This window comes from Rhyacophila brunnea, unplaced genomic scaffold (genome assembly GCF_057557595.1).
Source record: "Rhyacophila brunnea isolate RB1 unplaced genomic scaffold, BYU_Rbru_1.0 scaffold_24, whole genome shotgun sequence".
Classification (NCBI taxonomy): domain Eukaryota; kingdom Metazoa; phylum Arthropoda; class Insecta; order Trichoptera; family Rhyacophilidae; genus Rhyacophila; species Rhyacophila brunnea.
Genome location: NW_028232904.1, coordinates 6,911,813 through 6,939,361, shown reverse-complemented (window position 1 = coordinate 6,939,361; position 27,549 = coordinate 6,911,813). Strand labels below are relative to the sequence as shown.

Below are 27,549 nucleotides of genomic sequence, written 5' to 3'. Positions count from 1 at the left end.
TAATCTAAAATTGTCCCGTTTTCTCTGTTTGACTGTTTGGTACTAGTTCCCAGATAGGGAAGCATGTGAAAGGATAGATAATAATATAATTATGTCGGGAGATTTCGAGTAATTAGAATAACCTCCAAAGTATTTCGGCTGAGACCACGTTTTCTTGGCGATGCTTTGGCAACTTGACTGTTACTTATCAGCCTGCCTAAAATTCTTTTTATCTGCTGCAACGTGCCACGGATTGTTTATGCAATCTAAACTTTTGTTTGCTAGTGTGTGTTTTTTATTGAAATAGATTACATTTTTTAGATAAACCTCTTGTTTGCACTATTTTTCGAACGTTTTTCTCTATTTCTGCAATCGAGCGTTAAATTTTCAAGGCTTTTGGAAGCGTAATCTAATAGACGAAATTTGCAAACATACTGTTATTACTTATTAGTTATAATGCGGTGAGAGGTGCGGAATACGCAATATCCGGCCATGCCTTAAGGATGGAAGATATCCAACAATTTAAATAGTTCCCAAAGACAAATGGAAGTTGATTCGAACAGTTGTAATCAACGGTTACAAATTCGAACAGATCTTTCGGAACTCCCATTGTTCCTATATATTGCGCAGGTGTTAAAAAGGTAAAATAAATGTCTGCTTTCCGTGTTCACGTGTGCTTGTTTCTCCGTGTTTACGTGTGTTGGTCTCTTAGTAACAGAGAAATTCAGAAATTAAAAATTGCACCACGTGGCACGCAGATCTGTATGTGACATCACACGCAGACAGAAAAAAGGCAAACGAGAGTAATATTATGCATACATTTATCTATATAAGGTCTCACGTTGTTTCAATTCTTAAATATTTTAAATGTAAGTTATAATAGTTCTACATTCAGTTGACCGGACAGATCCTGTCTATGAGGGTAGGTACCAATAATTTGTCTTCAATAGTCAGATTCTTTCCACAACAAAATGTATCAAAGAACAGTTATGAACGTAGGTACATAAATACTATACTTCAGTGGTAGTTTAAAACTAGGAAATAAGATGAGAAATTTGATTGCTAAGCAACGGAGTCTATTGAACAAGAATAATAATTTATTTTCTTGGCAACCAGCCATGTTTTGCGTTACGTTCTCAAAACATGCTTGTTTTCTTCGGGCCATGCTATGAGACTGCACACTATTATTATTGTAGTACTAGGCATTTACGCTTATAAGTAGCGCAGCTGAAGGAATATTACGTAGTATTTTGTAAAAAGAGTATTGTATCCAGGAAAACATTGTATGCGTTCGAAGTATCAAAATGGCTCGTTATTTTATTGTATAACATATGCGATCGGCGGTATTGTGATTCCGCTTGTTATTCTGGTGTAAGGGGCGTGATTGTGCATTGTGCTGTGTTCAAATCCAGGATTACATATAAGCCGCTTGTCTTAACGTTACAGATAAGCGAACGGATTGAAAGATTTAAGTATTTATAATAATAATAAAAAAATACACCTACTTATCTACATAACAATGAATTTAACGTTTTAATATATTCCCGGCATAGTTAAACCGAGTGATTTTGGATTTCTGTATTTCCTATACCACAGATGGATGACACATCTTGTGTGGATTTGTTAACAATATTGAAAATTATGTTGAAAGGTAGGTTTTCACTAACTGCAAACTTTATCATAAAACTACACATTTATCGCCCACTTGTTACTACTGCATATAGATACATAATATGAAATTTAATTCATTTCTTCGACGACATTATTTTTACTGTAAGTATTTTTTTTTACCACGAGGCCTAATGAGAACTGTGTTGACTAGTGTAGTAGTAATGGAATTGAAACAATCATAATCACTTGGGCCTTAATAAAATCATTGTATTGTAACCTCACCGAGTCGTATCCGGAGCGCCCGGTTATGAAACCAATGTCTTACGCACTGCACTGAAGACATCCGAGCAGCCTTGAGAATAAGGTTGTAGCGTCTAATGGAGGAGGCGTGGCAGTGTGCCGTCTGGATGGAGCGACTGCATTAACAATGGCTGAAGCAGTTGGAATGACACTAAGATGTCTGTAATGTCAGTGAACACCTTCCTCAATGGTGTGACAGTGCACATTAGAAGACATTTATTATGAATAATGTAAAATTAAAAGTAGTAGTCAACGTGTCTCGGGAATTTACGCAGATTGTAACCCAGAAGAGTGGATTATGGGGAGGCCTTCACCCAGCAGTGGATCGACTCCGGCTGATGATAGTGATGATGAATATTATATTGGGATGATGCATAATATTGCCAAAACTTTCGTAGTTTTAATAAATAATAATTAACAAATTAATATAGTGAGACAACGGACGCATACGACGACACCCGAGGAAATAAATGTAGATCGACGAACATAACCTGAGTTGAGTATATAGACCGCGGATTGTCCTATGCAGCTTTCTATAATAATTTACATTTACATGTTACAATAATTCCTTGGGCGATGACTGCTACGAGAAAACGTCTATACGGCAGATATACGTCATATTAAAAGGCTTTGGTTTATCTCTCAGAATGTAGAATTATCTTTTTATTGCCCACTTACCTTTTATCGTAGGATTTATTTTGTTGATTATATAAGACAAGTACTCTTGATAAACTTCGACACTTGAGATATACACCAATTATGATTAGTTAAACTCAAGATTTAACAATAAGATACCGATCGGTGTTATGGTAATTGCTAAGTTATGTAAAATTAACAGCGTTATCAGTTATCACCTTTTAAATCTTGTAGAAATTTTAACTGACAATTTTATTACTGGTTTAACATGTTTTTATTAAATTCGTCCAATACTTGAGTAAATTTTCTTGCCTATAATGACCGAATAACTGATGGATACTTGAAAGCAAATGGTAATATTAAATCCTGTAAACTATGAAGGATGACTAAAGTTAGGTAGACAATTCGAGATAATATTAGGCCTTTGGTGAGAAAAGCGAGTGTAGTTTATTAGTAAGGAATTTAAGGGGCACGTGGGTTAGTAAGAAAACTTGGCAGTATTTCTCAATTGTACATTTTACTTATAGGGATCAATTTGAATTAATCGATTCCAATAAATATTCGCTCGGTGACCCGATTGAAATCGCGACATTTTCTGATCTCGGTTGAATGAATTTATTAGAAACACCGTTTCAATGCGTCGACAACTTTACTGTGGCATCTGTGAATCCTTGTAGGGAGTGTCGATCGCCATATGTTGGATTCGCTCGAGCATGTTAATTATTTATTATTGTCAGACTTGCGTGTCTTATTTATGTACTTGTCTAATAATGCCATTGCTCGACTCGTTTGTACAAAAACAATTAGACGGCGTGATTGCTGATTGCAGTGTTTCGTAATAGCGATCATCGCTTCTTTACCGGCGTAATAATCATTATGGATATTATTATGTACTGCTTAATCTAGCAGTCGTGCTAATTTCCACTTAGCGGAGTTTAGCACCTGTTTGGGCACTGTCAAACTGTAGTGAGTCCGTCCGTCTGTCATTCAATTATACAATATTTATTATTTATTTTAATATCTAACTTAATTAACCTTCCACGTGGAAGTTTTTATTCTAGTTTAAATCACCGTCTGTCTCTCTCTCCCCCCGTTGGTAGTGCATTTATAATCACATCAGTGAAGGGGACGTTACAGTGTGCAAATCAGTTTTTTACTGCTGAATTCGCAGTACAATGGAATATATAAGTATGTACAAATCTAATAAAAACTATACAATTGAACATGGAATAAGCACGTCCAGTCATAAAAACTTGACAAGTCGCCTGTTGCATTCGACAACGCCGTGTCAATTTTTTTTAAATTTAATATCGTATTGCGCCACTTGGATGTATGTAGGTAATAAGACGTATTATAATAGGTTTGATCTTGACCAAATATCGTCGGTCGTCGCGAGCGATCGTGATCGCCGTCACCGCTGATTGGTTCAGAACTCAAGTCAGAATTTTGCTGACATTTGAACCGAGTTTTTTTGTCCATCCGTTAAAAAGAATCGTGACTCTCGTTTCAGTGTTATCCAAACGATACGCGTAGAAAGTTACAAAATGATGAGCATTTTCAAATACGGTGTTGGGCATCACCAATCGTTCGGGACAGCGGACACGTCCTTTTATTGACAAGATTTAATCCTGATAATATTATATTATTTAAAACGTGTTGTGTTCTGACATTTGGTTCGGCATTTCGAAGTATTTAGTTATCGTACGCTGTTGAAAATTAACTAAAAGTTTTTGAGATTACTTCTTATTGTGCCATCCCCTAGCGGAGGTCGGCCACCATCAATGCGATCTTATCTTTGTCGTCTGCTACATGAAACAGTTCTGTGGAGCTGCACTCGTACCAATCACGGAGGTTCTTAAGCCACGAAATGCGGCGCCGTCCTCTGCTACGCTTCCCATTGATCTTTCCTTGAATGACTTGTTGGGGAATGCTGTATTTATGTCCTCTCATAATGTGGCCGAGATATTGTAGTTTCCTGGTTTTGATACTACGTAGAATTTCTCGGTCCTTACCCATTCGATTGAGAACTTCAACATTTGTCACCCGGTCAGTCCAAGGAATTTTGAGGATGCGTCTATACAGCCACATCTCGAAAGCTTCAAGTCTCCGTGACACTCAGATTACTGATTGAATCAAAAAGAGTTGACTGAACATAACAATTACTTATACCTCAGAGAACCATGGAAACGTATTCATCGCAGTGCCGCTTAATAAAATAGAAACCCGAAAGCTAGTTGCCACGAACCAAGGCTTTAAAAAAACGCAAGAAATTCAAAACGCGCCGACTGCCCTTAAATACTAAACTGGGTTTAACCCATATTTCTCCACACTCAAGAATTAAACCTTACAGAAGAAAGTCCCAGAAGTCAACCCGCTTCTTTATTTTTTATGTTTCCCGTTCTATTCAATTTCAATGTGCGAGATGATGCACGATCACAATGATATATCATTTGATCCCGGGGCAGTTTTCTTCAGATGATAATTAAATGTACAACTCTTATTCTTTATCGCTACCGTGACCATTCGTTGTTAATTTTAAACCCCACATTAAATTTGTCCTGGAAACACGAATTACTTTACCGTGGGTACCTACAAAAAGACTAGGTATAGATTGGTGTAGAGCTGTAGACTGTAGAGAAAAGCTCTGACGTCTGATTCTCGTAGGGATACTTTCGATTGGCAGCTCGGAAAAGCTAAAAAAAGCTCAAAATGTGATTCCAAATGGAAAATATTTACGGATAATTTTACCAAACACCTGAAACAATCTCTTATATACATGCACCACAGATGAAGGTGTAGGTATATTGTGACCGGATATGTTTCATTATATGACACGTTTCGTTGATATAGTTTTAATAATGTGTTAATTATGATTATACGTCGTATTTCTGACAGCAGTTACAATAGCATATATATGTGTGCAGCGCACAGTGATAAAACAACGTGTAGTATGCACAGAGACACACCCGACTTTCTACTACGTAACCACTTGCTCATCAATGATGAATTGTACAACAGTCTGTACTTGTATTACGATGTATTGAAACCGAGAGTGAATCCGTTTCATCCGCCCCACTTGATCTGACTTACCCGCCTATTGGCGCTGCACTGGTCCCCGCCTTTACCCGCCGCCCTTCGCCGCGTATCGTTAACACGCAAGGGCGGGAAATTTGCGTAGACAGACTGTTTTTCATTGTGTTGTTTTTCCCATTGTTGCGCTGTATTTTGATGGTAGTATGTTTTTATACTTATTTTTAAGCTCTCCACTGCGTGACGCAAATTTACAACTCCAAAAATTTACAACTCTAAAAAAAAAGACTTGCTTTTACGTCTACTAAATCCAAACTAATCGTGGTCTCCTAACGTTATTTTTGGCATGATTTCTTTTTCGAGTGCTACCATTGAGTTTTTAAGTTATGTTTTTGTGTTTTACTATTGTCATCACAATTATTGATAATTAAATACAGATCTGTAAAGATATTTTGTTACTGATCTTGGATACATTTTTGACATAGATTTGTAGTTTATTCAATTTATTTATTCGTTTGTCACACCAGATTCTTAAACGTTACTATTGGTCAGCATTGCGTATGTATCGCAATGCTAACCGATTACGTGTGTATTGTTATTCTTTTTGTTTTTTATAATTTTTTACCTACATACAAAGGCAGTTCTCGTCACAGTTGCTTACCATACTCCACAGTTTTCTTGCAGATGTACTTCTGTTTCATGTCTTCTGCTTATTCTTTTTCATTTGTTATTTTAATATTTTCTTCTTCTTGCAATGGCACTATAACGAAATTCTAGTTCTGGCCTCCACCACCGTTTTCCTTTAGTCACATGTCTTCATTATTTGAAAGGGATCTTGCGTCGTTCTTTCATATCATTTTTACGACCTATCCACGTTTCCTCCTCTTCATCCTATTTATTGAATCGATAATTATTATAATAATACGGTATATTACCTAAATACTTTGTGCAATTTGAATTCAATTGTTACTTATTTATTCATGTCGTAAATTTATTTTTATGGATAATAAAAAAACGCTTTCAGTTTCTTAACATGCCCCCAATTTCAACGAACGCAATAAATATTTGAATGTAATTTCGTGTGAATGGTTTTGTTTAATTTAATGCAATTGTCCTAGACATTGCAATCGGCTTCGTGGTCATAATATTATGTACTCTTCTGTGTATACTCCGCTAGGTCCCGCTTCCATGGGGTCTATCGTCACCCAAATCTTCGTCTTCTATCAAGCTACCGCATTATTTTGGAGTAGTTCTTCAGAAAACCTGCTGAATATTTCACCATTTCGTTTCGTCCACGCGCTCCTGCCGTTTTCCTACTAAATAGAATTTCGTTTAACTCGCAGACAATGGATTTTAATCTTTGGAAAAATTAAGTTAGTATGTAATAGCATTCTATCAAATGATTGGTCGATGATTTAACTCCAACAGTAGAAAAGAATTAAAATTACGTATAACATTATTGTATGGCAATATCCGACTGTGCTGGCTGATACCTTTAGATATGATTTTGGCAAAACCGACTATTAAATGTTACGACATTTGATCTTTCAATGAAAGTAAAGGGTGCGCATATAGATGGAATAATGATCCATCTCAGAGTTTCTCAACATTTCCGCAGACATTTTTTGGTGGTCCTCGAATTTTTGGCGTCCAAATGCCAATGCTAATAATTCCAATAAAATATTCAAAACCCGTGCACCCGCAAGTGGTTGTGCATTGTGTTTTTGTTCTTAAAATAGATTTTTAGTTTTACGTGACAAAATCAACGGCGATCCGACTGTATTATACGTTAGGTAGGTACTATATAAATAATATGTTTTATTTTTGTGCGGTCCGCAAAACTTTTATCCTGTTTTCAGTGGTCCGCAGGTGTAAAAGGTTGAGAAACTAAATTCTAGCTCTTAGTTTAATTCGAAGATATTCAGTTGCTGAACTTAGGTTTAATGGAAACGAAGATCACCTATCGATTATATAAAAAAAATCTATCATTTGCAGCAATCTTTTTCGACGATATATCGAGAATTGAAAAAGAAGCCCATCTTTATAATTTTTTGAGTAGGTATTATGAGTAGCTCTTTCAAGCATTGATCCAAAATATTCTCTCTGAAGTCTGCCGTGAAAGGTTGGGAAGAATTGCCATAGGTAAATAATACCGATTACACGCGTAAACAAGTAAACACTTATAGTTCTATCTACTGTATCGCGTGAAGTTTAATGGAAAACCGGACATCGATTTTCCCCATAAACGCCAAGTGGCGTGCAATCGTTTCGCCGCGAAGTTGGCGCCTTCGGCTGGTACTCCCGTGGAAAATGGCAAAAGCATTTTCGCCGTGGACGTGATAAATGGTTTTATTTTCTCACCGCGCGTTCTTCTTGACATAAACGCTGCATGTATGGGCGATTATAATACGATTGCTTATTGTGGTGGGTACTAGCCTAAAATTAACTTCAATACAGAAATATCAGTGACTGAGCTGAAAGAATGTCAGTCAGACAATATCCGACAGTAACTTAACTGATAATAATATTGTCTAATTATGTTTCTATTCAAACAAAAATCGTAGTTAGCCGTGTAAAGTTATTGCATGTTCAATGAGAGTCTGATAAAACCACCAATGGGATTCATTCAGCATTCGAGTAAAAAGTCTTATACATTTTTGCTGTACTTATGCGGTACATACCTAAACAATGGACTAACTCTGAAGCCTGAATTATAAAGAATTCTAAAAACCTAATTAGATTGTGATACAATTATAGTCACATACCTGCTTCATAATAATGCATATTATATACTCGTCTACCATATATATGGGAAGCTTCATAAATATAACAATTACATTAACGCATACATTGTATAGTCGTAACTAGGTACATTATTTTATACACATTTTATGCACCTACGTCTGCATGAAAGATAAAAACAAAACGTAGGCAACCAAGTACATACACTTAAGAACAACTTATTATTATTCAAATCGGTGAAATAGACAACGGTTGATCTAAGGCGCCTCTATCTAGCCATTCCATTTTTATGAATATCTACCAGTTGGTTAGTGCCTTCAGACACGTACCTCAATATCATCCGAGCATTGATATACTACTAGATGACGAGTTCCCATACAAGTGTCATTTTAAAAATGTACCACAAAAGAAGATATTACGAATGTCGTCTTATAATATTTCCTTGTAGGTATAATGCGTTAAGACCGTTAACATGGATTCCCGAATTTCACCCGTATTGCCCTGGCTCTAAAACTAAATTTGCGTTCATGGAATAGTGACCCTAAGGGTGCTGCAACCCAAAGCTTGCAAGCTACCAAAAATTCATGTCTGAGCGGACAGAGCTAGATCGGGCTTACTCATAATTATTGCCAGGTCGTTTTCGAGACAAATATTAAGTGAGCTTATATCGACTTAAGTCCGCTGATATTAAAACAGTAAGTTTTAACACTGGCCGAGTCGCTGAAAATCGGGCGTAATTTTAAGAAGCATATGATTCATCCAGTAGTATATCAATGCATCCGAGTGATTCCGCATGTTCGGAAAAGGCTGGAGGTAGGGCGTAGGCACTCGAACCTCTACTCGCACCTCACCTCACCACTCCACCAGCGATTCTATCTGACCTCTCAACTTAGTCTTGAAGAATTGTTGCAGAGCGTTCGAGAAGTTTGAAACATTTCAAATATCAATTTGGTTAAGTTTCATACTTTGATAAATTGGTGCATGCATACTAACAATGTAACATAACAACCTGTGCAAGTATCGTTAATATTGGTGGAGTAGTTTTTTTAATTATACCATACACAAATTAAAATAATATCTATGGAAATAGTCAAGTCAAAACGCTTATCTAAAGGCAAGTATTTCAAAATCAAAGACGCATACTTTAATTATATTTATTATTCTTACACACATAACAAATTTAATTCAGTCGATTATTTTAATTACAAAGAAGTTTTATACTTATTTTAACCAATGTTTGGATTATTAACAATAGACCTCGAAGTACCTACGTAATACTAAGCCCAATATGATTGTTACGAGTGTTTCGACATGGCGGTTGAAATATTAACCGCACCTTGAGAGGCGCTGTGAAGATAGTTAATTCTGTCTGGTTTAGATTGGAATTATTTTCTGTACCACTACATTTAATAATGTAAGTTTTCTATAACGATCTCACGAAATAACAAAATTTCGAGAGAGTCGCTCCGTGTCACGGTCCGCGGAGCATCGCTTCACGCCTCACGGGGGCGGGGGCAGAGCCGCGGCCTTGAGCGGTTCGGCGACCCTCGCCTTGTCAAGGGCGCCCCCCTCTGCCGAGCCGGCTCGCTCGCCCCCCCTGCTTCTTGACGCAGCGACGCGATAGTGCGATCCGTCACCGCAACCTCTTCTGCGCTTGATCTTGGCCAGGCAGACATAATACCACCCAAGTAATAATTAGTTGGTTATAAGTTATAACTTATGAGATAGTTTGAGTTTGAAACATTCCAGCCCGTTAGATGAAGCAAACTATGTTGGTGTTGTTTTTTTGTATTTTCACCATTGTTTATGAAGAGCGAAGTCTGACGTTTTGATCGAAAGCTGTTTCGGTTGTCACGTCATTATCATTATGAATATAAAAATAAACGGATTGTTCCCAGAAAGAAACAAAAGCTAGTAATCTAATAAAGTAAGCTAGTTCACTCTAGTAATAATTTCGATAACGCATACAAATTATAATTTCTTCAGTTGTATCCAGTGACGTCTCGTGTGGGCAAGCATTCAATGCGTTGTTTATGAAGGAATGAGTACAGTGGTGGTTTTCCATGAAGCAAACGAAGCGGTCGCTTCATTAGTTTAAACCTTAAAGTATCGATATCTTAGTTTTAAGACACCATAACTAGGGATAGCAGTACCGGTATTACAAAACCGGTATTCCCGTGTTAATCAATACCGAAATACCGGTTTTAAAAATCCAAAATACCGGAATTTTCGGTATTAAGAAAACACACTCGTTTGCGTTTTGAAAATGAATTTTAATGTTAGTTTTTCATTACTTTGTACTGTATTGCCTATTAAATTTGGTGTATAAGTTATGTGCTGCTAAAATGAAAATATGACTGAATCCAACAGAGGTGAAATAACAACAAACCAAAATCCATCAAATATACCTATTTATAAAATTGTCCGGATAAATCATATTATTTCGAAATAAAAAACATCCGTGACTAATTTTCAATAATTATTCTATAATACAATTATTGATATGACTGTATATGCGTTGAAGGAGCTTTTCCTGCACCCGCAGTTTAGCCTTTTAGAGGGCTTTAGTTAAAATTATCAATATATTGAAATTATTTGTGAAAATCACCAGTTCTACAATATTAATTAATATGATCAATACATATTTTTAAATGTCAACATAATAAATGTGGGTAGGTTGGTTTTTGCTATACAAAGAGATTTTATTGGCTATATTTACTGTTTTTTTTTTAATGTTTTAACGAATACCGGTATTCAATAATAAATACCGAAAAACCGGTACCTATTGATATTTTCATTCCGTATTGCAATCCCTAACCATAACGTCCATAGCTATTGTTGTATTGTAATACACAGTGCACAAATATAATAATAAACAAATACCTAAAATCACCGTTTTTTGATAGAAGTTTTCGTGGAAACACTGTAATCTTCACTGTTTGACTGCTTTGTGGGAAATTTGCGGACACCTTAAAACTAATAATGAAAAGGTACGGTGTTCTAATTCTGCCTAAGGGTGGGTGTGCCTAGTGACTTCACTGATTGTCTCAATATACAGGTCAAATAATAATGTACATAATTATTTGTATTACAAAATCTCTTATTAATGTATTGTTCAATTCATATAAGGTTGATGGAAATTCTGATTTATACATAATAATATTTTTTTATATCTCGAGGATGTCGTAAATAGACCATCCCAGGAAAGGGGGTGGGGTTAGGGGGCTGTAGTAAGTGTAACCCCACAAAACTTAACAACTCATTTTTTCTAAGAATAAAATGTAGGTACCTTTGAAAAACCATAACTGAAATCGATAATTTTCTACGAATTTATTTTTCGTTATATGGGATAGGGGTGTTTTTTTAATGAAAAAAATACGTGATGTAGACAAAGAGTTTTGTGACAATGTGTTGATTTTATATGAAGGATATGTCGTTTATGAACGGGTAACATCTAGATCAATGATACTCAACCTTTTTTTTCTTCCGGCCAAATACATATATTTGTAAAGTAACGCGGGCCGCATCACTACTGGTGTGACGAAAAAAATCATGAAATCCCCCCTTTTTTACAAAACATTTTTGAGATTTTAAAAATTATGTGTTTTTTAAATTAATCGTGTGCAACAATAGCAACACTCTTATACCATTTCTGATGTGGACCATAATGACAATCCTCTTCGGGTGTCACTATCTGTGCGTCAAAGTCGAAACGAATCTCAAGATATACGAAATTCCTGATAATAAATGTGTTTCGGGCCGCAGGTTGAGTATCGCTGATCTAGATTCTAGAATCAAGTACCTACCTACCTACTCATCTTATTATTTAAATTTTAACTTTCAATAAATTTTAAAAATATTAACATTGGAATTATTCATTTACTGTAGAATGGTTTCATATTATTAAATCCTGTATAAGTATGTTTAGTTTTTTTTTTTTTAATTTTCCTGCAATTTCGGCTCTCAAGAAATAAACATAATTCTGTATAGATTGTATTAATAAAGTATGTAGGTACTTATAGTATTATACCCAGTACCTAACATTTAGTTACCTATTTTACATTTAGTTACGACTCAATTAATCATTTATTTTATGACTTAATAATCCCGACATTTCTTTATCCTTGCGCGTTTTATCATTTTTATTTCTTTGATGTGATCCTACCTACTACCGATATCAAGGCTTTGCTGTCTATGATGGCTTTCACTGCGTAATTCGGCGCAGTTCAGCTCGAAAATTCTGGGATTATCGAGCCTTGTTCTGAATTTACTAAGCAAATACGCCATCATTTATTTATAATGGCTCTTTCTATACATTATGTCCGCCGACCGCTGAGTTGGGTCCGGCCGCCCCGCCAAACCCGCCGCTAATAGATTTATTTATACTGCATTTATTAATACTTATTATCTGATAAATAAATTATAAATTATTTACAATTTCATTGTTTTCTATCTCTCATTATCGGCAAAAATTGTCAGCCGTGTCGGTTCAATTCTTGATGAATCCCTTAGCTACTTCCACTCTATTCCGTCCTTTTCGCTGCCATGTACCTACATCCGCCGAATTTTATAAGTTTGTCGATTCGGTGGGTTTTAGGGCGTCCCCGTGGTCGTTGAGTGCTATTTGTGGGTTGTCAACGAGCTGAACGACATGTCCAGCCACCGCCATCTTTAGATTAATAAAGCCTGAGCATAACTTTTTGCACAAGCAACGAGTGGTCCATTTTTCAGCTGTCAAAATCAAAATTGACAAATTGATTCGCCCTTTCTCGTTTGAAATTGAATTATAAAAAATTCTCAAATCAAATATATTAACTATCAGTGTTATTTATAAATAATATACATTCCTGTTATTCATCAGCTGTCAAAGTCAGACTAGTCCTTCACACAAAAATCGGTGGTAATATCGATTTCCAAAAAATATGTATCATTGATCTATGCATTACATTTGTAGAAGGTGTATTAATGCTAGTGTATTATTTATCATTTCTCATATATCCAAATCAAACCATTCCCTGTGTCAAGATAGCTGGAGATATCGATTTATAATAGCATAATACTTCCAATTATTAATAAAACAGAACCACTGAATCAGATGAACTCCAAGGTCTCCAAGATACGTTAAAAATAATCTGAAACTAAGAATACTCCGACAAGTGAACACGACAGACGCGTCAGTAATAGCACTTTGTAGACAATGACAGGTCATCCATAGACAACGGGATGGGCGGAAAGGTAGGACCAGTCGTGAATGTATCGGCTTTCTCTCCAGTCGCCAATGGTCCAGCCCATTGTCATTTCTTCACGTCGCCTACTCTACTGGTAGCTTCTCCGACGTTGTGTGGCTAATCCAACGCGGTCTTTGCATCGTCACCCAATCATATTATAACCCCTCCCCTATAGAGACTCTCCTCAAAAATTTCCATCGCTTTCCCACCCCGTTTGCTGACTACTCTGTGCACACTATTGTTCGTCTTAGGTATTTTACCTTTTTTATAATAGATATCTCACGAAAAAAAGAGAACATAAACAAAAAAGTAATGCCCAATACGAGTCCAACTCGGGTTAGCAAATTCTACTGATTTTTAAAGTCCGTATGCAATCGTCTGTATGTGTTGTATGCGTGAAATGTACCAATTCAAATTAGTTGAAACATTTGTTAGATTGTGTTATGTATAGCTTGTTACGTATTAGTGGAATTGCTACGCGCCGTCTGGTTGACCAAATCGGCAATCAATTTATAATACACACCTACAGACAGATGTCGTCGGCAAATTATATAATTTTGTAAAATAGAAAATAATAATTATAAATTATCATTTACTTATAAAGGCAATTAAAAAATATGTTTTTTTTTTAAATAATCGCTAAGTACGGAGACTTCGCCACCGCTGAATTCAGATAATTTTAAATGTCAAAACATAAAAATTTTCAACGTTAAGGGTTTTTTTAATTGGAAGGAGATAATAAATTGACTCGCAATTCATGCGTTAATTAGAATCCTGGACTTTCTGCACACGCTGTGCGTTATTTTTGTAACATACATTATTTAACGTTGGTATCTACTATCAAAGCTTTCGACGGATCGGTATAATAATTATAATCTATGTTGTTTATGGCGTTATTTATCATTTTCTCTATGTCAGAGATATCTCTGGCCATAATATTATTGATTATGAATTTTCATACATAAAATTGCTATTATTTTTACGCCTTCACGCACCATTTACCATTTCGTATGAAAAAGAATTCTCACACTACATATTTTTTCAGTTTATCGCGAAAAAAAATTCTGACACTCAATATTTTTTACACCCCCCATTGATGGCCATACTATCTCGTGTGGCATTTCTTTTGAGATGATTTACTTTGTCATTTTTATCGTGCAATATTTCGTGAAATTATTGCAAGAAATAATATCTCGATAGGTTCCTTCAACAAATGCGTTTGTTTTACAACGTCTTTATTAGCTCGTATTCTTATTTGTCCGGTGGTTGTTTGTCTGGTACAAATCTTGCAATCGATTTTTAACTAACTTCCCGATTAGCTAGACATTTGGAACTTTTAGAATATATCAACACGATGCCAATGCATTCTTTTAATACTTTTAGCCATCTTTAAGTAGAATTGAATTCATTTTCAGTAAATTCTGTATTGTATGAAAAGTTATTTCGGAAGAAATCCGTAATCCAATCCACTATTATTGGTTGCTAAGTGGGTGGTCCCGCACGCACATTGTCATGTATTTCCGAAAAACCCTTGAAAGGGGCGTGAAGGAAGCGTGGTGGGGGCGACCCAAGCGCGAGAAAAATTCGTCATCTGTTCAGGGACAAACACTCATAATGGTCCATCTATATTTTTCTATAATCTAAGTATGAAAAGTTATTTCGGAAGAAATCCGTAATTCAATCCACTATTATTGGTTGCTAAGTGGGTGGTCCTAGCAACTGAATTATTAATATATACGTGCGTTACTATGGAAATCAAAATGACATTTCAGTATTCTATATTTGCTTGTTTTTTATTTACTTCATATCAAGTACAAGTTTGAGCATATTGAGCATAATAATTCAACAGAAAATTTAAAAACCTTGTATATAAAAAGTTCTTTTTATCTTGTAATTATTTACTTAATGGTCTAATTCTATTCACTATTGTATTAAAAATTGAATTAATAGTTTCTTCCATGATTTAAACTAGGTGTCTATAAGATGTCTCTCCCTTGACTTATAAACGGCATACGTACTTACTTAAGGGGGGACATGCTCAGCGTAGGTCAAAATGGAGCTTTTGTTCTATTTTCAAAGCATGATCCTGGACATACCTTAAACGTTGTAGATAATCTATTTATATAATTTTGAAGCCTTATTATCCTTTATATTTATTTTAAACATTTGATGACTGCATAAAGTATTTTTATTACATAAAATAGTATTCTTCTAAACCTCTCGCTCTAAATTTTTAGAATATAGTCATATTTCAGTACATAAATGTGCAGTGGTGTTAAGATTTTTTAGATTTTTTAATTTTTAAACGCATTTATAAAACCATCAGTATAATTTATATCGACATTATTATAGTGAAATATTTACGATAAAAAATTATATTGATAATCTCTGTGATCCCAAATTTGACAAGAATTAGGCATTTTATTATTCAAAAAATGGGCAAGATTAACACGTTTGAAGATAATTCTAAAGATACTAATTATAAGCTATGACCATTCAAGTGTGATAAACATCCTACGAATAATGATTACTTTATAATAAATATTGACCTAAGAATAAGGTAGTATTTTTTTTAATACGCCATTTCTTTTGGCATTCCCCAGCGGTTAAGCTACAACATACGGCCGTAGCCATAAATTGACAAACTATAATTATTGAAGTAGGGAATAAAGTGATGTTAACGCGCGTGTTTGAACATGTACCGTTAAAAAAAATCAGTTAGGTACAGGGTATCTCCACGACCCTCATTTCACCTAGATTTTTTCTAGTTGGTGAGGTGTTTTCAAGTTATGCATAGTTCAATATAATATAAGTAGTTCGCGAACATACGTTTTTTTCACAAACCAATTTCGTAATCATTAATTGAGCACAGTCCTGATATTGCAACCCTTACTATTTAGGTGTCTTGGTAATAATATAATATTATTATTATCAAATATTAAAATCATATCGTTCAAGTCTGAAAGTACTTTCTTTTTGTAATGGCATGCCCTACAAACTTCTTTGCGTAAAAATGTTATATTCAAAGCGTTACTTTCATTTTAACGATCGTTTTCTATCGAAAATAATATCTTCATCCACTGGCGTGCGATAGGGGGTAGTGAGTGTACGGCCGATCCGACATCATTGTAAGCGGCCGTGACTAAGTGCTATTTTTCCGAAGCTACAATATCGGCATCCACTTCGATAGAAAAAAAACGTCGGATATCTCTATACCTATTCAAGGAGCTTTCGCGACGAAAGAAAGCTACGTCTTACTGAACATCAGTAGCAAACTTTTAACACGGGTGCCTTTCGAACTTGCGATACGTATTGTGTGTGTAAAATGTCAATTAAATTATATCGACGTGTGTATAAGCACTATGTTTGACAGCGATTTGTTTACTGCATATTCTATTTATGCCAATGCAGTATGAAATATTGTGCGGTGTATTTTGTTTTTGGGTTGTCACCGTGTGTTCTTGCTTTTCTCCAATTCGATAATGTGGTTAAGTGTCTTCTTCTTGGTGTATGTTTGTTGCTTTAGTCATACATGTACATACCACGCGGCTTGTTCTAATATATAATACCAGCATCCCATAGCTGTGGTCACCTAGTGGATGATATTTTGCGGCCTTCCAGGCTTCGTCGGTATCCAGTTGGTTTCAAGAAACAGCAAGCTAGATTAAAACTCTTCAGGTATGAGTAACACAAGAGCGAGTCAGGTTAAGTGTAGGACAGTGTAGGTATTGATTTCGTCGATTCAGCGGTTTATTTCCCGACCACGTGATCGTCAAGTGACCCTTGAATTTCTCCGTTGCACAGTTCATCGTGAGCGGTCTTGCCGGAAAGAGATGGCCTTATAGAATTAAGATTTAAAAAAAGAACGCGTTGTTCATGGAGCACTGTAGACAGTATTGTTACAGTTTTATTCGATCTAATAAGAACATTAATGTAATATTGATTTGTATTAGATAACACCTTTTAAATATGGTTATTTTGTTTAATTGTACTTTAATTGATTCATTTACGTTGACAGCTGTTTCGGGCTATAAACCCATCTTCGAAACGGTCAACTATAACTAAAGTTGAATATTCGGATAACCTGTTCCTACTCTCGGGTTGTTGGAGTGCTATAGAGAGACGCAATATTGCTGTTATTATCATCGTGCGATTTGATACTTGCGAAAACCTGCCAGAGTTTTATATTCTTAAATATATATAAGACATGATTATATTTCTAATCTAGTTACCTACCTATTTTCTTCTGTCTTTATATTGTGTTTCTTTGGTTTTTAAGGATTTTATTTAGACATGCATTTGATATCAATACCTACTATACGGTCATATATTTCCGATACTGCGCGATGAATTGTGACACAGCCAACTGCACACGTATAAATTTCCGGACATGGCTTTTGGGTCATCAAGATCGACAAATACATGACTGACAGTGTAAAGAGATACGACTGGGAAGCCCTTCATCCAGCAATGGATCGACCTAGCTGATCTTCGAAAGATTTGCTTTAAATTATCGAAGTAACACTGATCAATATTTTTGTTGGGTTAATTTTTTATTACTCATTAAAAGTTATATGATTTGCTAACAGTTGATATTGACCTGTTTGGCTCCAAATATAATGGCTTGCTTCTAGTGATGACAGTAATTGACATTGAACGATATTGAATATACTGCCCACGATTAGCGTGGCTTCGGGAACATCATTGTCAATGTATTCCCACAAGAAGCGAGGCGGGAATTTCAGTAATGCTGTATTATTTTTATCTTGAATGAAAATCTAGTCTTCGCCATACGCCAGCGATTTCCAAACTGGGAGGCGGGAAAAGTTTAACACAATTAACGAAGCCACAGGTTTGCAGTTTGCAACTGCGTAGTAAAGTTTATAAAACGGCCGCTAGTTATAAACTACACAAAAAACAGTCCTATAAAAGGTTGTTTGCAAACCTGTCTGCAAATATGAAGACTAATTTTATAATACCTACCTTCTATAAATCTATACTATTGTGAAGGGCGCTGGCTATTAAAAAGGTCAAATTAATCATAATTTTGTTCTTAAACTTGTCCATTTGGTTGAAATTTAAAAACAAAATGAGTGAATGAATCAATGCAAGGACCACCAATGCATTCACTGATTTAAAAAGACAAAGTGAAGGCATTCATAAAAAATTCGAGTTTTGGAAATCAAAATTACAAAAAAAAAAAAAGTTCGCCATGTCTCCACTTTTAAATGATTTCTACGCCATATATATTGAAGCAAACGAAAATCTATTTACTGAGTTTTTGGGAAGTGTGCTAATGCACTTTTCACATTATTTTATTAATAGTAAAAAAAAGTCGCTGCTTTGCTTCGGAGCTATTGATTGAAAGATCCTGGTCTGGGGGCCCGCTTCAAGATGTGGGGCCCATGATAGAATCCATTTTGTCAATGAACGATGATGAATCTGGATTGACTACTATTAAAATTGATTGTGCTAATAAACAAGCACATTCTTCGCATGAAAAACAAACAAGTGGTAAAACCTTGTTTATTTTAATATTTTTTTTTCATTTTTGTATTAGTAGGTATATTGTTGAATATTTAAAAAGGTGTCTGTATTATTTAATGAAATAAGGACGGGGGAGGCGCCAAGATTAGATTTTTTTTTAAAGGGAGGCGTAGTAACATAAAGTTTGGAAACCACTGCCATACGCTGTGACCTGCCTCAATTATAACTCAGTTGATTTTATCTTATGCTTTTTTTATCTATCAACCGGCTTCCGACTATTTTATATTTGCTATTTATACGTGCATTGTATTATGCGTAGGTTGAACCTGTCAAGATACGCGTATGAAATTTATGTGTAAAATGTTATTTTTAATTCATGGGTACTAGCTTCTTATTTTTGTTCTGAACGACTTGCTCTCAGGCAGATGAAACGCAATTCATTGTAAATGTGTCATAATATAAAGCAATAGTACAATGTATAAAAACTGTTTGAAAACATTCTGTAGTAAAAAATGTACATATATGGAAAGCATGTGTAAATATGTTTTATTTATTTTGAGAAATCACGCAAGTAAACGTAAACCGTAGAAAAAAATAAGATATCAATGCGAAAATAGTGCTCATAGAGAAAGACTATGGAGCAAGCTTTGGTTTACTATTTAATGACGGCCATGCTATAGAACGCAAGGAATACAATGTCATGTGGGCATCTCAAATACTACCGATAATGAATACGCGTTTCGTTTACATACGTTACAGATTTTAATGCGTTTTTAAGCCGACCTTCTCAATTTGGGATTTTATTCAAATAATTGTGAACCCCGAGTCGTATTCAGAGTGAAAACTATCGTCAACAGCAATTCTGTTTTTTAAATTATTTCGAATATTGATAGGCTTAGTGCAGGGGGGGGGGGGGGGGGCAAACTTTTTGGATGTAGGGCCATATTCAAGAATTCAAAATGAGCGGCGGGCCGCAAGCAAAATACCATTTTTAGATATACACTCTTTATTATCACGAAAAATAAACATTACATAAAAAATAATGAGAATAATGAAACTGTTGTACATTTTTGAACATTTTTTTTTAATTCAGGTGTTAATTTTGTAGTTGATATTCTCAAAACTGCTTCTAAATGGGCATCGGAGATATTTGATCGTAAAGATTTTTTATTGAGGTTCATGATCGGAAATGTTTGTTCATATATAGGTATAGGTTGATCCAAAAATAACGAACATTTTTCTTGCATAATCATTAAGTTGGTCGAATTTGTCTGAATTAAGGGAATGGTAAAATTTGGAGATTTCTTCACGACGATGCAATTCTCTTAAACCAGTGTCACACTGCAGATCAATAATCTCAAGTTGTAGCTCTGTCGGTACACTATCAATATCCATTGATCTACATACAATACATCTAGAGCCAGATTACAATCCGAAATTTCTTTCCATTCATTCCCAATTCAACGTAGAAAATAGTGGTTATATAGTATGAGACGAGACGCAAGGAAGACGTACTGAGATAATAGATTTACGAAACAACAAATTCTTTAAATTTTAATCTATTGTTACTTAATATCTTTTTAAAAATTATAAAAAAGTTATTCGTAATCAGAAGTACAATTAATAATGGCGGGCCGCAAAAAAATACACGGCGGGCCACATGCGGCCCGCGGGCCGCAGTTTGCCCCCCCCTGGCTTAGTGTGTACAAGTGACTTTATACAAGACACTAATACGAATTAAATAACATGCTATTTTTCGTAGAAACTTCTGATTTAATTTTTTTGCCTGATATTTAAAACACTAAACACAGTAATATACCACTACATAAGAAATATACAATATTTTTTGCGAATATTGGTTCGTGCTAGAACAAGTCCTCATTTACACAATATTGATAATAGTTACGTAGAATTTACAATCACCCACTCCCCCCAGTTAGTGTTATTATGAATGATCTCATCTGCAGATTTATTATATTATGTTTTATTCATTAATTAAAACTATAACCTCAAATTGCGGTGCCAATTGTAGTTTTGATGTACATGTTTTGCATTCAATTACCCTACCTAGTGCCTACTACAGACCCTTTGAATACAACGGGTTGTATTTAAGAAATTCCAAGACTTTTAATTTTATTATTATTGTCACGTCGCAAAATTATCGGGCTCGCTGTGTCTGGGCAGGTTCAGTCCAGCCAGACGCCAGACAGATTTTACCATCAGACGCCCAGACGCCGGCGCCCCAGAACGATAACAAAAACACAACCATAAGGTAAACACCACTTGCCTTCTCACATGACATGCAATCACGCCGATGTGTATGGCAAATAGATAATAAGTGGCTATTTGAGTTTATGTGATATGTACATACTGAAATAATAATTGTATCCTACGCATTATAACACTAGAATGGGATAAGTTACAATTTTGCCATCATTGATATTAATTTTATTGTTAGATAGGTTTTAATTTTCTCGGTGATAAAATGGCATTGGAATAATGGAAAAAAATATCCATAATAACTTTTTATTGATTTTTAAGGCGGAGGGGTTAACCTCGTATTCCACTGCACGTGATGTACTGACATTTTATCCGGGGGCTCCGGGTTAGATCCCTGTGAGGTCACTGTACATCTATTATTATCTCATAGTCTGGGTGTTTGTGATTGTTTCACTTCTAATTAAACTACACTACTTATGGGTTCTCATCGATTCATCCGCACTTTGCTGGGTATATACCCCATAGTCCCCATACCCAGACAACTTTGAGTCTAGTGACGAACACCTATAACTTATTGCGACCTGTCGCATCCACGAGTGATTACCAAAAGCGTGTTGCCGAACGTTCATACTTATTATTAGGATCAGTATCGAATTAGTAGCTACAGCCAAAAATATGTCGAAGTTGTGCGCATTAAAACATAGCGGCATTTTTATAATAACCATTCTAAGCATTTTAGTTTGCTTACTAGATTGGCACTGCCTTTAAATGTGTTATTCCATACTACACGTCCATAACACTGTTATCGCAATTTTGCATGATTTTGGAACCGCTTTGTGACGTGAAGTTATTACCTTATTCTGGAGCTTACTTGAAAACGAATTTCACACGGCTGTGAGTAATGTAAGTAGATGATGCCAAAGTAAAAATAATTTTCTTTTCACCCACCAGATGCCACAACAATAATATAAACACTGACTCACAGTGTTGTTGGCTATGTGCAAATATTCCAATATTCTTTACGGCTATATGTACAAATCGTAAATGGGATGCTATGCGGTGCTAACTCTATTGACACGATGCCAAAATGCCTCGGCATCACAGCTGAGCAACGTCTTCATGAATGGACCCCCACCGCTGCCGATTCGGAGCTATTTGCAAACTATGCATTGCGTCTGAAGCGAGTACTACGCCACTAGACTAGCGTGCGTAAATCATTTAGTATAGAGAACATAATCGCGCGTGCCTTCATTGACCAATAAATCATAATGCTTTAACTTTATTTGTAATATGTACTACAATAAAACTATTAACGTTGTCTTCATTTTCAATTTGTTTACACTTCTAGTATTAGCAAAAAAGTCTTTTTATGCCTACGCATCCTATATTAGTACATTTTGAAGGCAGTTTGAATTTAGAATCTACCGATTGTACTGTATAATTAAGTTTACGGTGTACATGTATTGGCAGCACGAAGCACAGCAAAACAAAATGGCCGCTCACATTCTGGTTTGAAGTCTGTTGTTTTGTTTACATAACCAACGTACGCATTTCTCGGTCTTTTACCGAATTATTAATCTTAAAATAATTGTTAATGTACTGCTTTTTTTATCTACGTTAAATTGACGAGGGAGTATCTTTTCGCAGGTATTTATAGCAAAATAATGAAACCGTATGATAAATAAATTTTAAATTTTGAACTTGTGCCCCTAAATATTTCATTACGTTATTTACAATTACTTTTTTTCCGGTTGACGTCAGCAGAAATTCAAAGTGGAACGTATCCATTGTATTGGTCAGTATAAATATGTGTGGAAAATCTATGCGTAGGGATATTAGGTTGGTATGCTGGGATTTTTTTTCTCGGGCATTTTAAAATAAGCAACAACTATTTGAGGACTATTGAAAAATTTGGATAGGACAAGCGATTGAGAAACACCGCTCTACGCCACTGATCTATGCTTATAAGAATACGTCTTGTATTTTTATGAGAACAACGTTTGGCGAAACCAAGTAAATTTGATTTAATTTTTTACCTGTTCTTGAATATGAGCAATTAGCGCCGCAGACTAATTTTATCAACCACTACTTCATAATATCCTATGAAATTTAAAGATAACCCAATAATAACGATGTCTTCTTCTTTCCTTCCAGATCGCTCCCGCAGCAAAGAAGCTGTGGGACAAGGGCCCCGGCGGCGATAGCAAAGCGCCTCCTCATCTGCCACCTCTGCATTTCAATCACGAGCAGATGTGGCGCGACCCCACCTGGTCGACGCAAGGTATGTTATTTTAACTCTCTTCACTTTAACTTCCTGTTTTATGTGTAGATTTTGTAATAGTAAAAGGCTAATAAATAACTCAACCACATGAGAAATATTGTGGAATCGCCATAAAGTACCTGGTGAAAAAATGATTATAAAGTATCTGTTGATAGCAAAATAACCCATTAAAAAATTTATAGCAAAATAAATTGACTCATTATAGTAAATTTATTGTGTTGTCAGATCCGTATAAATAGCTTTAGATTCTCTATTTAAGTATAGGGTTTTGAATTTGTGTTTTGTTTTATGGAGACCAAAATAAATATTATGTGCGCGCACGATTATGCAACTTAAAATCTGACAGCTATCATAATATTGTAACAAGAAAAATATTTTGAGTACCGATTATATACACAAACACTAGCAGTATTGAACACGTCGTATAATATTATTTACACTCTTTACATAATATTATGTTATGTAGACAGACGCCATTTTAATAACTGTATACAATTAAAATATTCAAATGAGAAAACACAATTAATTAGCAACCGCTAAATTATCGTCCGCAATGGCCGAGCGGTTTCCGCATTTGTTTATAATGTCGAGGGTCCTGGGCTCGAATCCCGTATCTGGCAAATTCATATGTTTCTTTTTCAATGTGTATTTGGCCTAATAGGTAAAGCATGAGGCAAACATCCATTTGTAGTAAAACGAAAATCTGTTAATACAACCTTCACCCTGTAGAAGTCCTTATAATCGTCTTACGTTCGAAGATGGTCTGTAATAAATTAGCTAAAGTTTGTATAGACTATTAACATATAATTATTCAATTTACACTGTGCAGCTTTCATAATTTTACCATTCATTGTACGTCAATACAAAAATATTTTAATAATGATCGGCGTTGCCTTGCTAATTAAGATTTTCGCTTACGTCATTCTGTATGGATTACATATGACGTTATTTCCCATGAGCATGGAAACAAAATAATTTGAAAAAATATTATACCGCTCAATAATATGATTCATCGAATATTATTGGGGCCATCCATCTGAGATTTGAAATATTTGAAATGTCAAAGATATCGCATACCTGCGCGCCCTAACTACACCATTATCGTTAATCTGACACGTGATTGATGAGCGAACATACCTTTAATAATGTGACGTGATATTTCAGACTATCTCATATACTACCTGTATTCCTTTACCCTCGCCATAATAAATTGCCCGCAGGCTTCTTCGCACGTGAGCCGGCGGGGTGACTCAACTCAATCATTCGAGATTTTATTTTATTATTATAGATTTTTTTTTGCTTTACAAGTAATCTAAATCGACAGATTGGCAATTTCCGCAGCGCGCGGCTGAATCACGCCGCGTAAAGCGCTACGTCCTACGCTGGCAACAGAGTGGAGCGACGCGCCACAAGCGTCCTAGGCGTTTGATTCACTTCATAGTATGTTTAGACTATTTTCACAACGGGTGAAAACACAAATTTTATTCATCAGATATTATATTATTAATTCGACGACAAGAATCTGTACTAGGTAATAATAAAATTGTCGTATCATTGTGTAATTAATATTTGGCTTTTGATTAGCGTTTTCTATATTTCAGTGATAGCTATCGGCGTATCCGTTTATTCGTGGCGCTAAAACTAATTAACAGACCAATATGTATGCAAGGTGCATAGGTTTAAAAAAAATTGGTGCTGCCTATTTATAGTGGAACAACTTAAAGCTTGTTCGCACGAATATATAAGGTAAATTTAATTCTTGTTAACATTATTATTTCCTACTGCTCTTACATAAAACGTATTCCATCGTTTTCTCTCGCTCGGCGTCGCTCTAACTATGTCATATTTCTGTCAAAACTATCGAACTTCACGTTTATGTGGCATGTTAATAGTATATATCTTGGCATATGAAAAGGTTCCAAAGTTACAAGATCAACTGTTTTGAAAACAACGGACTTCCAACAATAATTGATAGAAATATGGATCGCCCGGGTGAAGAAGGAATTTTTCATTTCCGTATTTCACACAGATTAATTTGCGGGCTTTCGCTAATATATAATAAAAATGATATATATACACATATTCGTAGCTCTACACCCAAAATTTTGGTATAAAGTACTGTCACCACAATATATTCAAAGTACCTACCTATTTGAATTTATTATGCAGCGAATGTGGCCGGTTCTATATTGGGTAGACATCGCGATCCTTCAACATCAGGGTTAAGTTTTTGTTATATTACTTGATAAATTAATTATTTGAATTGACAAAACGTTGTAAAACTCGAATAATAATAGTTTTACATATAAAGTTTTCTGTTAATTCTAATATATTATAGTTATTTCTTTTGACAGCTCTTTCGGACCGGAGACACGTCTTTACTATGATAGCCATGCTAAAATTTTAAACAACGAACGTGCACAATATTGACTTGGAAATATCTTTAAAAAACCCATTGATAAAAAAAACCGTTGTGATTTAAATCAACCACGTAAACGCCTGGACAATTTGTAACACAATAACTACCCGGTAATGAATGCTATCTATAGGAGAACAAAGTATTGTAATTTGTAAATTTGGACACGTATAACTTCTGAGGCAGGCCGTTAATGATCCAATAGTGATACTATGAGGTGACGCGGGCTTTCTCACGGTTAATTTAAAAACGACTTACAAGTAAGCTGGTTGAGGAAAAGAAAATATGAATAGTTATTTCTTCCCCTTCAATATCCCAATGAAACCATGTTGTATTACAACTGAATGTAGGTACACGCTTTTTACGTTTACACGAATCAATTCCGATCAACCAAAATCCATCATCGATTAATTTTGTTGCATCTATTTTCTATTGTCATTTATTACCCGCGCGCATCGCTCGTCACACACCTTCGCTCGACTATGTGTTTGGCTTCAGCGATTCTTTTCGGTGAGTGATTTTACCGGCTGACTTCCTTCCGTATTTGACATGACTAGCAGCCGCACTTACATTTTTATTTCAATTTAACATTATTCTGTCTCGTAAAATAATGACGGGGAAATAATCTAGGAAATTGTGTTTTTTCTAACTTCATTTTTTTAAATTACCCCAACGAGTGAACGCTCGGGTTAGTGCTGAACCAGAACCTTGCTTGAAGTAATTAATTCGATTTTAACATTTTTTTATACTTAAACTTATTTTATTATTTCTGTTGTCTTAGGTTGGGGATTGAGATATCCCGAGTTCCGGTCTAGCTCAGAACTGTGTCGAACTCAGGATTCACAAAAATTAATTAAACAGATTTGGGTTAAATGAAAAGTCTTTGTCCTTTTTTTTTGTTTATAAGCACGTGGCTTTATATTTTCAGTGATTTTTCTTTGCTACACACTTATATGCTAATAATTAAAACAATAGTTTATTTTTAGCGCGGAGTACACAAATTCAACTTGCGTCCGCTCGCAACACGTGTTTCTTCCGACTGCTTTTAAATAGAAGAAAAAAATCTCACTTGATAATTGAGTGAGTGGTACAGTCGCTACAAAAGGAACTTTCATACTAACTCTCTTCCACTCATACATCTTTCACGCCCATCTCTTTCAAACTTAAAAAACAAAATCTTACATATTATTACAAACTTTTTATCCAGATAGCCAAGTGATACGTCATAAGCCTTTCATATTTTGTTAATTGACTATGTGACCAAGCTGCACGCTTAGCGATAGTGCCCATAGAACGCGTCGAGCGGGCGAAGTCGGCGTATAAAGCGTTTATTCATAACCATAATCACACGTCTCTTGCCGCGCATTGCCCTTCACCTATGTAATAAGCAGCCCAAGCAGCACAAAATAATTATTATTACAGCGTCTCTCATAACAAAGCAATAAAAATATTATATTATTTCGGGGCTTGTAATTAATATTTACGACGACATTATTCAACCAGCGAAATATAGGACACGGAGTAAAATTAAACAATGACTTCTCTGTTATTAAATAATGACTTCTCGCCCGTCGAACAACGACGCTTCGAGCAGCGTGATTTTGGTAGCCGTGTTCAAT

General features: G+C 35.3%; 1 protein-coding gene across 10 annotated transcripts in view; it reads left to right on the top strand.

Moving 5' to 3' along the window:
- LOC147068969 (uncharacterized) overlaps positions 1-27,549 on the top strand; it is a 619,588-nt gene that overhangs the window by 100,386 nt on the left and 491,653 nt on the right. For all 10 annotated transcript variants that reach the window (XM_085951200.1, XM_085951199.1, XM_085951197.1 and 7 more), the window contains one exon: positions 23,388-23,514. In XM_085951200.1, the coding sequence (XP_085807326.1) occupies positions 23,388-23,514 (127 nt within the window). The remainder of the gene's footprint in view (positions 1-23,387; positions 23,515-27,549) is intronic.